The sequence below is a fragment of the Canis lupus genome, chromosome 9 (genome assembly GCF_048164855.1).
Source record: "Canis lupus baileyi chromosome 9, mCanLup2.hap1, whole genome shotgun sequence".
NCBI classification, from domain to species: Eukaryota; Metazoa; Chordata; class Mammalia; order Carnivora; family Canidae; genus Canis; species Canis lupus.
Window position 1 is genome coordinate 51814256 of NC_132846.1, and position 14553 is coordinate 51828808.

Here is a 14553-nt window from a genome sequence, read left to right on the forward strand (position 1 = left end):
AAAAACAGAATAAAATAAAAGAATAAAGACAGGAGGTAAGAGAGTAAGTGCAAGAACCCAAATAAATCAGAATAAAATCTTTCTTTAAATGAAATTATGTATAATTTGTTTTGACACATTAGGAAACATATTCTTTTTGCCCCTATATATACATTCCCTCTACAAACAGTAGAAAAATAGGGGATGCAAAAACAAAGGGTATTTGAAGACCATTAGCACAATGGAAAGAAAAAGAAAAGCCAGATAAAAAGACTTCTATCCTAACTAGTGCTAACTCTGCTTTTAGGTATTTTAACAAGTCATAAACACTGTCTCCTTAGTTTCCAGAGGGGTCCAGATTACTGTTCTCTTCTGCTTAAAAATTCTAAAACTTCACGAAGCCACATCAGAAAGATAAGAATAAGAAAGCAGGATTACCTATAGATTCCTTCCACAAGGATTAGAATTTTCTTCCAGGGCCTTCGTGTCCGAGGCTGACCATAAACAATGGCATCTTTCAACAGCTTCTCTAGGCTTTGCATATCTGTACCACACAAAAAAGAATTTCAGCACAAAGTACCTTCCTCTTTCTGACCTTTATTTCAGAAATGCAAATATACATTTCTTATTCAGGGAGTGTCTCTCAGATAGTAAAAGATATTAACATAATCAGAACTGAGCAGAAAAAGATAAGGCAAAATGGGTGAGCTACTGCTAACTTGAATTGAATGACAATCTCCTCTAAAATGTAATGAATGTTCAAAACCACAGAAACTCCACTAAATGACTGTGGCACAGGTGATTCCATTCATTAGCATCCTTGTGAAATGACTGATGTTTCATGTTAAATACCATGGCCTTTCAGTTAGCGTTTTGTTTTTTTTTTAAATAGAATCAACTGTATCTTTAATCCTAGTGAGTCATTCAGAAATACATGCATAAAGAAGGCTGAGAAAGAGAGTACAAATAAACTACAACAAATATATACACCTCCTAAAAAGCAAATATGGGGGAAAATTTAAAGTGCATGCATCGTTCCCTTTCATCTAGGATACACTCAATAAACACCTGTTAAATAGCTTTATCTTAGTAGCTCAAGGTACACCAGTTTGGGCATACATCAGACTACGTGATAAGAAAGCTTGGCAATCAGTTCAAACTGTTCCATGTTTGACTTGATCAGCTGCCTGTACATAATCAAGCTCTCGTGGCTCTTTTGGTCCTTAACGATGGTTAACAGGCCCAAAAGCAACTTGGCTGGTACTACCATTAATGAGGATCATAATTTGCCTGTTAAAGACAAATGCTTTGAAGACCACTGTTACCACTACAACAGACTTTATACTTAAAATACCTGCCCTGAAATAATAGCCTTAAGAAACTTCCCCCCAGAATCTATGCAATATTAAGTCTGGGGAACATTTAACAGGGGTGGGAGGCATCCTATCATAAAATGTGATTTTGTATTCTTTATTGCTCAGGACTGAAGGAGGGGGTTACAAAGATACACGATTTTGCTCTTTCCATGAAAGGATTTTGGTTAGGAAAGAGAAGTAAGGTAATAAAAACACATACCACAAATAAGATGGCAAAGGTTGTGACTGTTTATATCTTCAGTTATTCAATAACAAAACAATCTGCTACTTAACCCACTGTTTATATCTTCAGTTATTCATAACAAAACAATCTGCTACCTAACCCAATCTGCCAACACAGAAGTATGTATGTCTGTTGTGAAGCTGCTACTTCTGCTGCAGAGACCAATGTGTGGCGATCACCAGGAGACAAATAAAAATGCACTCATTGTTTTAGTTTCCTCTGTTTACATACAGAAAGGAAGAGAAAGATATTGACTCAAAAATTTTAGATGAAAGGAAGTACCTATAGTGGAATGCCTGACCGTATCACATACTTAAGAAAAAAAAATTCAATTATCTCTCTCATATTATGCTCCCTACATCCCAAGGAAATTAAAGATTTAAATAAAAAATATACCACAAAATCATAAAAAGAAAATACAAGAGAATAACTTTATGATCTTAGAAGGGGAAAGGCATTATGCAAATCTAAAATTCATAAGACAATAAATGTGCCAAATTCAACATTTTAATAAGCCTAAAGCAAGACACTAAAAAAGTTAAAAATGAAATTTAAAATATTGCAACAGGGGATCCCTGGGTGGCGCAGCGGTTTGGCGCCTGCCTTTGGCCCAGGGCGTGATCCTGGAGACCCGGGATCGAATCCCACGTCGGGCTCCTGGTGCATGGAGCCTGCTTCTCCCTCTGCCTGTGTCTCTGCCTCTCTCTCTCTCTGTGACTATCATAAATAAATAAATAATACCTTTAAAAAAAATAAATAAATAAAATAAAATAAAATATTGCAACAGGGCAGCCCCAGTGGCACAGTGGTTTGGTGCTGCCTGCGGCCTGGGGTGTGATCCTGGAGACCCGGGATCGAGTCCCGCATCGGGCTTCCTGCCTGGGGCCTGCTTCTCCCTCTGCCTGTGTCTCTGCCTCTCTCTCTGAATGAATAAATAAATAAATCTTTAAAAAAAAAATTAAAAAAAAAAATATTGCAACATACAAGAAAGAATAATATAAAGGGCTCTTATACTCAGTGAAAAACAAACAATTTGAAAATGGCCAATTCACAAAGAAATACAAACATGAAAAAAAAAAAAAAAAAAGAAATACAAACATGATTAACTGTATAAAGAAGTTGCTTGGGACACCTGGGTAGCTCAGCGGTTGAGTGTCTGCCTTTGGCTCAGGGTGTGATCCCGGGATCCAGGATCGAGTCCCACATCGGGCTCCTTGCATGGAGCCTGCTTCTCCCTCTGCCTGTGTCTCTGCCTCTCTCTCATTGTCTCTCATGAATAAATAAATAAAATCTTAAAAAAAAAAAAAAAAAAAAAAGAAGTTGCTTAACACCTAATAATCAAAGAAACAGAAATTAACCTGTTACTGACTTATTAGATTAGAAAGTATTTTAAATGATTCCTAATGCCCTATGTTGGCCTGTGAGTGGTCACCATCATGTTGTTGAGTAAAAATTTGTACCATACTTGGAGGCAATTTGAAAAAGTATAACACTTTTTATAACCTTTTAACCAGGCATCCTAAGCCTGCTAGGAATTTATCCTAAGGCATGAATCAGACCACTGAGCAAAAATGTGAGTGTAGGTAGTACTGTTTCTAGTAGAAACATTTAGAAACAACCCTATTGTCCAAACTGAGGGATGGATTGGGAAGGGCAACTGCAGATGCTGCCTGCCACCCTGGCATTAGGGGAGGAGAGTCACATGTACTGTCAAAGTTCACAATGCGTTGTAAGGAAATAGGTTACACAACTGTGATTAATAATGCCATGTACTTTATAAAACAAAATACTATCATTCTCATTATAAAACATTTTAGACAAGACAAAGACAGAAGGAAGAGAGTTATTATCATCCGTAAACTTCGATCCAGAGCACAGATCTAACATTTGGGTGTTTATTCTTCCAGACTTTTGTCTGTACATGTACACATTGTGGCAAAAAATGGCATTAGATGTGCAGTTTTGTAGTCTTTCCTCCCTATATGTGAGTATTTTAACTACAAAAGTTACTCTTTTTATTGTAAATATTTTAATAATACACAAGATACTTCTACTTAGGAAGAAAGTTCTGGCAGTGCCACCTTCCTCTGTGCCTTTGCAGCATCTGTTCATATGTGTATTCTAGTACCTGTTCCGTATCAGTAGTGTTGCAGTACTGGTTTGTCTATAGTCTTTTCATTAGCCAGTCAGAGATCCTTAAGATGAGACCCTGCTTTATTCATCCCAATAGCCCTGGTGTTATGGCAAATTACACCACAGGCATCTAGTAAATACATATTGAATAAATAGCTTGTAAACAAGGAAGATGAAAAAGTTGAAAGCTAAATAAAAGGAGAGTGTTGTATTTTGTGCCAAAAGGCTTCCTTCAGCCTCTATTTCTAATGAGGAAGAGAATAATTTTTTTTAGGAGAGAATAATTTTTAAAAGATTGGACCAGAAGGACATTTTAAATGTTGTACATGCTTTATTTATAGCTTTATTAATGTAACTAATTAACTACTGCCATTAATCCAAAAAATATTAAACATTAAGGCTGTAATGAATTCCAAATCAAACTCACTGTTGTGTTTGAAGATTCGAATGGTTGCTCCTGAGAGTCTGGCTCCTAGAACCAGCGATGCATGGTTCAGTTCATCACTCAGAATCAGGCAACCCTGCAAAATCACAAGCATAGGAAAATAAGAAGTTAGGTGGAAAGGTTTAGTTACACAAATTACAAAATGCTAAAATAATGCTATCTTATTAAGGAAAGCTTACACAACAACAAAATTATCAATTTCAAGAAGAAGAAAAGAATGCACATTTTTGCTTTGCAAAATTAACTTAGAAGTCAATATAAAACTCTCACCTTTTAATTTCTTCAGTTCTGTGACTGACTTAAATATTCAGATCTACAGCAACAGGCTTTTATTTACATCTAAAAATCTGCTATATGAGATAGTCTTCATAGGGTTTCAATTTCACTGGTCTGATGGCATGCCATATGAGTTTTAGTATGATGTCCTTTATTATTTGTGGAGAAAAGTGGGGGACAAGGGAGCTGAGGGAGTAAAGCCTGTGGAGACAGTGCATCCTTCCTCTCACTCCTAATCATAGCCTGAGTTCAATGAGGGTTCCACTTACCAATGTCTTCCTCACTGACTGAAGTGTAGGCCTCAGTTTTGCCTTCAAAATCTCTCCATAAGCTCTACTTTAACTTGTAAACATGAGTTTCTACTAAGGCAACAAGAAAAGGCTGAAGTTCTTAGGGACTTTATTCCTTCTCACATTCTTACTCTTCAACCTGTAAGATCTGAGCTCAGAAACAGGTTTTTCTGTCAACAGTGGCCTCAAAATATCCAATTATGACTTTAAGAGTGAGGTGCAGAAAGTATCAGCATGTTCCCAGGAGAACAAGAGAGAAGACATATACACACACACCGATTTATAACAGAATATTCTTAGAGGGATACTTAAGAAACTTGTATAGCAGATGTCTGCAATTTTTACTGTGTGCAAGTTATTATAAGGATAAAAAGCTACCTAGTTATAAACACATACATTTAAAAAGGAAAAGTAGAGTTGCAGATTTACCAATATGGGCTGATGGGGTTTTTTTTTGGGGGGGGATAATTTATATGTAATGTGTATACATGCACACAGACATGCGTATGCATCAGTCAATACACGTGCATCTATTTTTCTAGTTCTATGCACTGAGGGACAAGAAGTAGTGACACCCAACTAGCCATAAACACAACAGACCTTGATTTCTAAATACCATCCTCCAGTAAAAGGAACCAGGGCTCAATGGTGAATTCATGGACCCCAAGGCTAAAATAGGTTTGGAAGAAACTTAAAAATTTAAAAAGCCCAGAGCCTCTTATGCTACAAAGTAAGAAAAGTGCTCCTTAGAGGGGGGAAATAAAAAGCACAAGCACATATTCAAATGGCACAGGAGCCCTCCTGAGAGATCTCCTAACGGCCAAAACTGGAACAAAAATAATATTTTGAGCAATCATGTTGGATTCAAATAATAAAATATTCACAAATCTAGACCACTGTAAATGAATACGGGAGAAGCAATAACTCTTCAGAAGAGTCATGGTAATGAAAGACAAGGAAAGACAGGAATTGTCACACACTGGAGAGTAAGGAGATATCATGCAGATATTCTACAGAAAATCTGGTAAAGTTGAAATGAGTTCTGTACTTTAGTAATTAGCATTGTATCAAGGTTAATCTCTTGGGTTTGGTAAATTTCACTGGTATAAAAGATACTTATATAAAAGGAAGCTGAGTGAAGGGTACACAGGAACCCTGTATTCTTTTACAACTCTTCTGTAGCTTTAAATTAATCTTTGAAAAAAAGTGTGAAAATTTTTTTAAAAATAAGAGACACTAGGGAAGAAAATGATGAGATACCGAATTTCTCTTCTGCAAGTCTTCAAACCCTTTACTTACCATTCTTGGCATCCCACTATACCTTAAAAGGATCCCACTCCTTTCCACTCTATACAATTTTATCTTCTTCTCTTTCTAGTTAATTTGTTTTCCTGACAAAATCTGCAACATAACTTGCTATTTACTAGCCTTATTCACCATTTCTATGTATCAATCTACTATGAGGCTCTATCATACCCTTAGTTCAAAAATAAAATAAAACTTAAATATTAGCATTTAAGAGCTAAGTGCTTAATATGTTCCGGGCATTCATTATGTTAAGGGTTTTAAAGACATTATTACTTCTAATCCCCATTAAAAAAAATCTAAGAGGCAGGTACTATTATTATCCCCACTTTACATATGAGGAAACTCCCTTTCAGGAGTTACAAATCTTGCCCAAGGTCACAAACTTAGTGAGTGACTCATTAAGAAGGTTCTGCTTCCAGAACACATGCTCTTAATCTGTAATATACTGTCTCCCCCGCCTTCAAGCTGCATAATCAACCACCTCACATAGAAAATTTAGTATCAGATTCAAAGAAATATTAAAACTGGATTAGTTCCTGCCTTTAATGGATTAAATGATACTTAATAACATTCAACTATAATGTTTGATTTGAAAGATAAATCTTTAAGGTAGTATCTTCCAACTCTGTATATAAAATCTCTAATTCTACATAATTAGTTTCTGAACATACAGGGAAGAGCAGGATGAGATAATTTAATTCCCTAGTGTGAAAAACTCAGAGAAATTCCAAATAAGAATCTCAATATTTACACTGCTAAAATGTAGGACAGGAATGTATTATAACCAATATGAGGTCGAAGAACCACACATTTCTGTGTCAAGGGATCTGCCCATTGTTAGATATCTAAGTTGATCTAAGGATCACTACACATCCTTTTAATGTCTGCAGGATGTGTAGTGATGTACCCTTGTTCTTTCCTGCTATTGGTGTCTTTTTATCCTCACCAGTCTGACTAGAGATTTATCAATTTTATTCATTTCCTCAGAGAATCACCTTTGGTTTCACTCATTTTTCCTCATTTCTGATTCGTTATTTCTGAATTTATCTTTATCTTATCCTTCCTCTGTTTGGAATTTTTGGGTTTAATTTGCTCTTCCTTTTTGAAGTTCTTGTTTAGGTGGCTGATTCAAAACTTTTCCTTTTTTTAATACAAGCCTTAAAGCTATAAATTCCATCTGAGTACTGCTCTAGCTTCATCTCACAAACTGTAATACACTACATTTCCATTTAGCTCAAAGTATTTTCTATTTTTCCTTTCTTTTTTATTTATGGGTTATTTGGAAGTATGCTAATTTTCAAATATTTGAGGATTTGCCAGACATCTTTGTGTTACTGATTTATAATTTAACTCCATTATTATCAGAGAACATACTTTGAATTCATTTAAATTTTTAAAAATTTGTCAAGGTTCATTTAATGGCCCAGAAAATGGTTTATGTTGGTAAATGTTTTGCTGTTGTTGGGTGAAGTGTTTCATAAATGTCAATTAGGTCCAGTTTGTTGATAACGTTTTTCAAATGTTTTATAACTTACTGATTTTCTGTCTAGTTCTTCTATCAATTATTGAAAGAGGGGAATGGAGATCTCTAATAACAATTATGTATTTGTCTATTTCTCCTTTCAATCTCATCAATTTTTCCTTCATGTATTTTGAAGCTCTATTACTAGAGCTATACTAGAGATCAATGTACCTATACATTTAAATTGTTATATGTCTTTTTGGGGTCCCTGGGTGGCTCATTTGGTTAAGTGTCCAACTCTTGATTTCAGCTTAGGTCCGGTCTCAGGGTCGTGGGATGGAGCCCCACATTGGGCTCTGGGCTCAGTGCAGAGTCTGTTTGGGATTCTCTCTCTCCTTGATCACATGTGCTCTTTCTCTCTCAAATACATAAATAAAATCTTAAAAAGGCGGGGGGAACCTGGGTGGCTCAGTCAGGCACTAGACTCTTGATTTCAGCTCAGGTCATGATCTCAGAGTTGTGAGATCAAGCCCCACGTTGGGCTCCCCACTCAGTGGAGAGTCTGCTCAAGATTCTGTCTGCCTCTACCCAACCCCCACCCTGCTCACTCATGCTCTTTCTCAAATACATAGATCTAATGAATAAATAAATAGAACAAGATAAAATTGTTATGTCTTTTTAATGAATTAACTGCTTTTATCATTACACAATGTTCCTCTTTACCCACAGAAATAACTGCTTGTGGGATGCCTGGGTAGCTCAGTGGTTGAGCGTCTGCCTTTGGCTCAGGGCATGATTCCAGGGTCCTGGGATCAAGGCCTGCAATGGGCTCCGCACAGGGAGCCTGCTTCTCCCTCTGCCTATGTCTCTGCCTCTCTCTGTGTCTCTCATGAATAAATAAAATCTTTAAAAAATTAAAAAAAAATATTCCTTGCTCTGAAATCTTTGTTCATATTGATATAGTCACTTCAACTTTCTTTTTGATTATTGTTTGCATGCTGTATCTTCTTCCGTCCTTTTATTTTTACCTGTGTCTTTTTTTTTTAGACTTTTTTTTAGACTAGTCAAGTCTAAAAAAGGGGGGGAAAAAGTAGAACAAGGAGTTCGATCTGTAACTAGCTGTGAACAATCAATTGAGATAACTCACTACCTTCGGACAAGCCTACCTGTGTCTTTAAAGTAGGTTTCTCGCAGAAATCTGCTTACTTTTATTGAATCTGACAACATGTCTTCTAATTAGAATGTATAAGCCATTTACATTTAATATGGTATCAATATAATTGGGCTTAAATCTCTTCTCTTGTTGTTTTCTATTTATCCCATCTGTTCCTTGAAACTGTGTTCATATAATTGAGAAGGTCTTTACGGTTAGCCTCGTCCAAATACTTCATTTTACAAAGGAAAATTTGAGGCTTAGAAAGGCTGGCTGCGGGACCCCTGGGTGGCGCAGCGGTTTGGCGCCTGCCTTTGGCCCAGGGCGCGATCCTGGAGACCCGGGATCGAGTCCCACATCGGGCTCCCAGTGCATGGAGCCTGCTTCTCCCTCTGCCTATGTCTCTGCCTCTCTCTCTCTCTGTGACTATCATAAATAATAAAAAAAAAAAAAAAAAGAAAGGCTGGCCGGGCTGGTTCAGTTGGAAGAGCATGCAGTTCTTGATTTTGGGGTTATGAGTCTGAGCCCCACATTGGGTACAGAGCTCACTTAAATAAATCTTAAAAGAAAGACTGTGACATGCTCATAGTCAGACAGCTAAATCTGAACATATAAAAAGAAATAAATTTAAACATATAACCAACCAAACAAAAACCCAAGTCTTCTGACTCATTAATCCACTGATTTTTTTTTCAGTATGTCATTCCTAGATACCAATATTAAAATGAGAGTAAAAAATCTACGGGTCCTTTAGGGACACTTGAGTGGCTCAGTTGCTTAAGTGTCCCACTTCTGATTTCAGCTCAGGTCATGATCTCAGGGTTGTGAGATCGAGCCCTCTGTTGTGCATACTCTCTAAAAAAATTAAAAATAAAAAATGAAATAAAAACCTTGAGGGCCCCTTCAAGCTGAGAGTGCCAGTCTGCTAGAATCTGATTTACAAAGTCTCTTATTTCTTCTCTCCTTAACTGCCCCCATACAAACTCTACCCACAGGGGCATAAAAATTGCACATATTCATTTTTATTATTGTTGTTGTTATTACTACTACTTTTAACCTTCATTATTATTCATCTGTATTATTACTTTTAACCTATATTACCTGTATTTTACATATATACATATCATTTGCCCATATATCTCTAAGCAACAGACATTATGATAAGAATAGGCATTAGGGTACCTATGTATTTTCTTATTTTTCTACCAGGAAAAACCACCTGTTAAATAACCTCCCAAACTAAACATTGTTTCTTTCAAAATTTTTAACCTTTTATGAGGCTTTAATTAGAATCCCTTTCAAAATTATATGAAATAAAAAAGGCAAGAATCATCTAATGGAAGAGAAAGAATCATGGGTTCTAGCAAGAAAGCTTCAACTGATATAAGTCTCCATGGAACACACTTACCCAAAAATTTGTGATAGAAATATCTTTGGGTAGATCATGTGTAGCCCGAAGTTTACAATAGCCTTTGGCTTGTTCTGAATGCTTTACAAACAAAAGATACATACAACAGAGTTTTCATAAATGACAGACTAAGTCTTACTTTGCCAACAAGAGCAGGAATGTTCATTGAATTTGTTGCAAATCCCATGCCATATGCCATAGCAGCTTCTACTCCCAAGAAACTTGCAACAAGCTTCTCTAGCTCTTCATGCTTATCCAGGTTTCCTGTGTGGAGAAGTTAATGAAATTAATACCACCAAATCCCAAATTTAAGAATTATTCATTACTTCCTAAAAAGAAATCATAGTCTACATGTGACAACCTTTTCAGAATAAGCTCCGTGGAAGAGCATTATGAAGAGAAATGGCTGATAAAGGACACAGTAGTTGAATACATTCTGATTTGGCACCTGTGATGGAATTCCTGTAAAGAAGATTACCAACAATTTCTCCCATTCCTGTTGACACATGCCAGTTCCAAGTCTAGGACTTAAAGAGGCCTGGCAAGATCTGCTTTTATACTTCTGAAGTCAGTTGCCATGTAAAACGGTCTAACAGGTTGTTGAACAGAGAGGCTACATAGAGAGGGAGAGGCTCTGGAGGATAAGAGACTATATGGAAGGAGAATGCAGGGCTCAGGTAGCCCTCACCTGATCCCACTACCCAGCTGACATGCCAAACATAGAAGTAAAGCCATCCTGGACATTCTCTCGTCAGCCATAATGTCCCACCCAATAGTATACGGAGTTAAAATAAATGTCAAGCACTTCCCAAACTGCAGAATCACAAGCAAATAAATATATGTTTCTGTTTTAAGTCACTAAGTTTTGGAATGATTTGTTATGTAGCAAAAGACAAGTTAAAAAGCATCCTCCCTCACTTTGTATTGTGATCTTCTATCAATACTCAAATCCTTAAAAACTGAACAAGACTGATCAATGATACTAACTAAATGCAAAAGATCAGAAAAAAAGACTGCTGAACTTGGGTGCTACCTATCCTCAAAGCTTTACACAGTCATTTAACCTCTTGGGGCTTTAGTTCCTTATCTGTTGAATACCAATAATAACATTTGCTCTATCTACCTCATATTGTTGTGAGGATCAAAAAAGCGAATAGGTTCAAGAAAGTTATAAAGTATAAAGTGCCATAAAGATGTAAAGTCTGATTACTATATGTTGTCACTGCACACCGCTGCCTTAACCACATCATTAAGGATCTTGAGTATAAATGACCCCGCTCCATTTGCCAGTCTTGAGACTCACAAGAAATAATGAGAAATTATTGTTTTAATCTCCTAAATTCTGGGGTTATTCACAGTAATAAATATCCAGGACATTGCCTTACAACATCTATAGTTATCAGTTCTCTGGAACAAAATGGAAGAATTTGGAATTTTCCTTTGAACAAAATTTAATTCTTTTTATATAAATCTGTTCACCTTTATATTCTATAGACTTGTAATAATAATAATAAATAGCTAACATTTACTGAGTGTTTACCATGACACAAGCACTTTACATGAATTAGCTTATTTAATTCTTCAAACAGCCCTGTATGATAGGAATTATTATCACCCCTCAATTACTGGTATGGAAACACATTAACCCTCATATGCCCATGGGGTCAGTACTAGTAAGTTGGCACCCTTAACCACTATCATTTGTAAATGCCAACAAGGTCAACATTAAAGTTACAAATGAATCAAATATTTATGGAACCCTTGTAGATATATTTTGTAATATAATGGAAAAGATAAATACATCTCAAAATGTGTTGAAAGCATTAACATCATCCATTACTTCAGAAACAATATGGCGAAGTATGTATTTGGATGCTTACTACTCTGGGTCTGTATCAGCATTATTCCCTCCTGAGTAGCACAGTTAAGAATATCAGCTGGCCAAACAGATCCTATGCTTACCGATTTCCTGCCGAGTGCTACACACTCCAACTCCATACTCCTCTAAGACTTTCGCAGCTGCTTCTTGACATGCTCCTGTATTCCGTGCAAATCCAAGATAGTTGTAGGAACCCATGTTTATAACACCTTTAATTACATTCCCTGTGTACCTGTATTTCAAAAGCATAAAAGTGCATGAAACTCAGGAGCAAATCAAATACTTACGTGTGATAATAAAGATAGTAGTAATACAAAAGGAAGCACAATATACAGGAAATAGGAAGAATATGGCTTAGATGAAAAGCAGCTCAAACTCACTACCAATTAAGAAAATGAAAGGCAAAATACTAATTTTCACTTATCAATAATGATAATAATTTAAAAACTGATCATATGCAGTGTTTGCCAGGATAGTCTCACATACTGCACATAAGAATATCAGTTAGTACTTTTTTTTCTGGAGGGCAGTTTGGTAGTAATTATCCATTTAAAAGATAAACATACTCTGACTCAGCAATTGCCATACACATATGAAAAAATATATGCATAAAGATCCTTTAAGAGTCACTAGACAATGGGGTGCCTGGGTGGCTCAGTCAGTTGAGCATCTGACTCTTAGTTTCAGATCAAGTCATGATCTCAGGGTTGTGGGATTAAGCCCCAAGTGGGGCTCTGTGTTCAGCACAGAAATCTGCTTGAGATTCTCTCCTTCTCCCCATGCCCCTCCCCCTGCTCACTCACTCTCTCTAAAATAAAATAAAATCTTTTTTAAAAAGCAAAGAAAAAAGAGAGTCACTACACAATTTATCTACTAAGTCCCTTCCCCAGACCAGTGACATTCTACATGGTGGGAGCTCAGTCAGCCTGGGCCCACAAGCAAGAACATGGTTCAGAGGCTCCACTAACCTAAGGCAGACACAAAGCGTGGACAAGAAATAAACTGTTGCTGTTTGAACTCTGAGATTTTTTTTTTTTTGAGATTTTGGGGTTTTTAACGAAGAATGATGCAGTCCAACCCGCTAGACACTATCTATGGCTATATTATAGGATACTCAGTACCCAGTACTAATAATGATCTTGCTGTGAAAATAGATAAGCAGGATATTACCAATGTGTTAGCAAGTAAAAAAAGCAAGATATAAAATGATTTCCATAGTATGATCCTATTCTTATAAATCAAAACCTACCTCTATGTAACCCCAGTAGATTGATTACATGCATACCCCACAGAAAACATCTGGAGGAATAATACACAACAGACTACAATGGTTACTTCGAGGGAGTGAAGATTTGTGGAGAAGTGGGTTTGCAGAAGGGATAGTGGCTAGTTGTCATGGGAGAACATTTCATTTATCTGTATTATTTGCCTTTTTTTCTTAATAATAATGCAATGTGTACAATCTAAACAATAAAATTTTATGAATATGAAAAGATTTTTAAAAAACTATTCCATCTATTTAAGTAAAAACATTCTATATATCCTTAAATCATTTGAGAAATCAAAATATGCAGAAGTAAATTCAGACACTTGATTCTGATAAGTGGCATAACAGAAAGGACAGTTTATCTTTTTTTTTTTGTTTTTTCTAATAAGTCGAATTTTGTATTCAATTATAATCCAACACAGTATCAAATGTAATAGAAAAATGCATTTTAAAAATCTAGATAGCAAAGAACAATATGCAAAGCATATTGCAAGGTAACTATGTTGTACTGTACTCTCAGCTTCTATTCTTATTTTTATAGATTACTCAGTCTACAATAGAATATATTCTGAAGTGAAGAAATTCTTTTTCTCTTGCTGTCAAATAATTTCCCAACTGAGACTCACTTGAACGACCAGTTGTAATCATGAGATTGCCTCTCCATGATATCCACCCTGGCTCCAGGCACACTGCAGATTGGTCGATTCCAGTTGTCTCTGATCCTCATGTAGAGGTTCCTTGTATAGAAGTTTTCAAAATCCTGATATAACGACACAAAGTCCTGCCAACAAATGGTGAAATACCATGAATTTAACTGAATTACTTTAGAAAATTTTTACAACTTCCCTTTCCATGTTGCAAGAGTGCTTGGGAACAAGAGATCAATTACACTGAATTAACTGATAAGGAAAACATTTGTAAAGGCATCAATTCTCTATGTTAAAACAACTTGGGGCAATGGCTGGTTCAATCAGTAGAGTATGCAACTCTTGATCTCAGGGTTGTGAGTTCAAGCCCCATACTGAGCACAGAAATCATAAAAAAAAAAAAAAAAAAAGGTAAAAGAACTCTTAATCAGGTAAACATCACTTGGCCCTGACAGTTAACCTATATGAAATGGTTGTAAATAACTATCTGACTACATGAATATAAAACCAAAGAATTTAACTTAAAAAGTAGGCCCCATAAAAATAAAACCTAGTTGTACAATTCTGTCATTTAAATGATTTTCCTTCCCAATAACCTCAAAAGGACTTCTCTTCTGCCTCCCAAGTAATATATTGGGAAATGCCATTAAAAAACACTGTAATTCCAGTTTCAAATAAGAAAAATAATTCTGAAATTAAAATTCCCC

The 14553-nt window shown here is 36.0% G+C and overlaps 1 protein-coding gene across 3 annotated transcripts in view; it reads right to left on the reverse strand.

The window, feature by feature from the left end:
• Positions 1–14553, reverse strand: part of SPTLC2 (serine palmitoyltransferase long chain base subunit 2) — a 109557-nt gene that overhangs the window by 58996 nt on the left and 36008 nt on the right. For all 3 annotated transcript variants that reach the window (XM_072839494.1, XM_072839495.1, XM_072839496.1), the window contains exons 3-7: positions 13826–13980; positions 12016–12164; positions 10193–10317; positions 4139–4232; positions 418–523 (exon numbers count right to left, since the gene is read on the reverse strand). In XM_072839494.1, coding sequence (XP_072695595.1) covers positions 418–523; positions 4139–4232; positions 10193–10317; positions 12016–12164; positions 13826–13980 — 629 coding nt within the window. The remainder of the gene's footprint in view (positions 1–417; positions 524–4138; positions 4233–10192; positions 10318–12015; positions 12165–13825; positions 13981–14553) is intronic.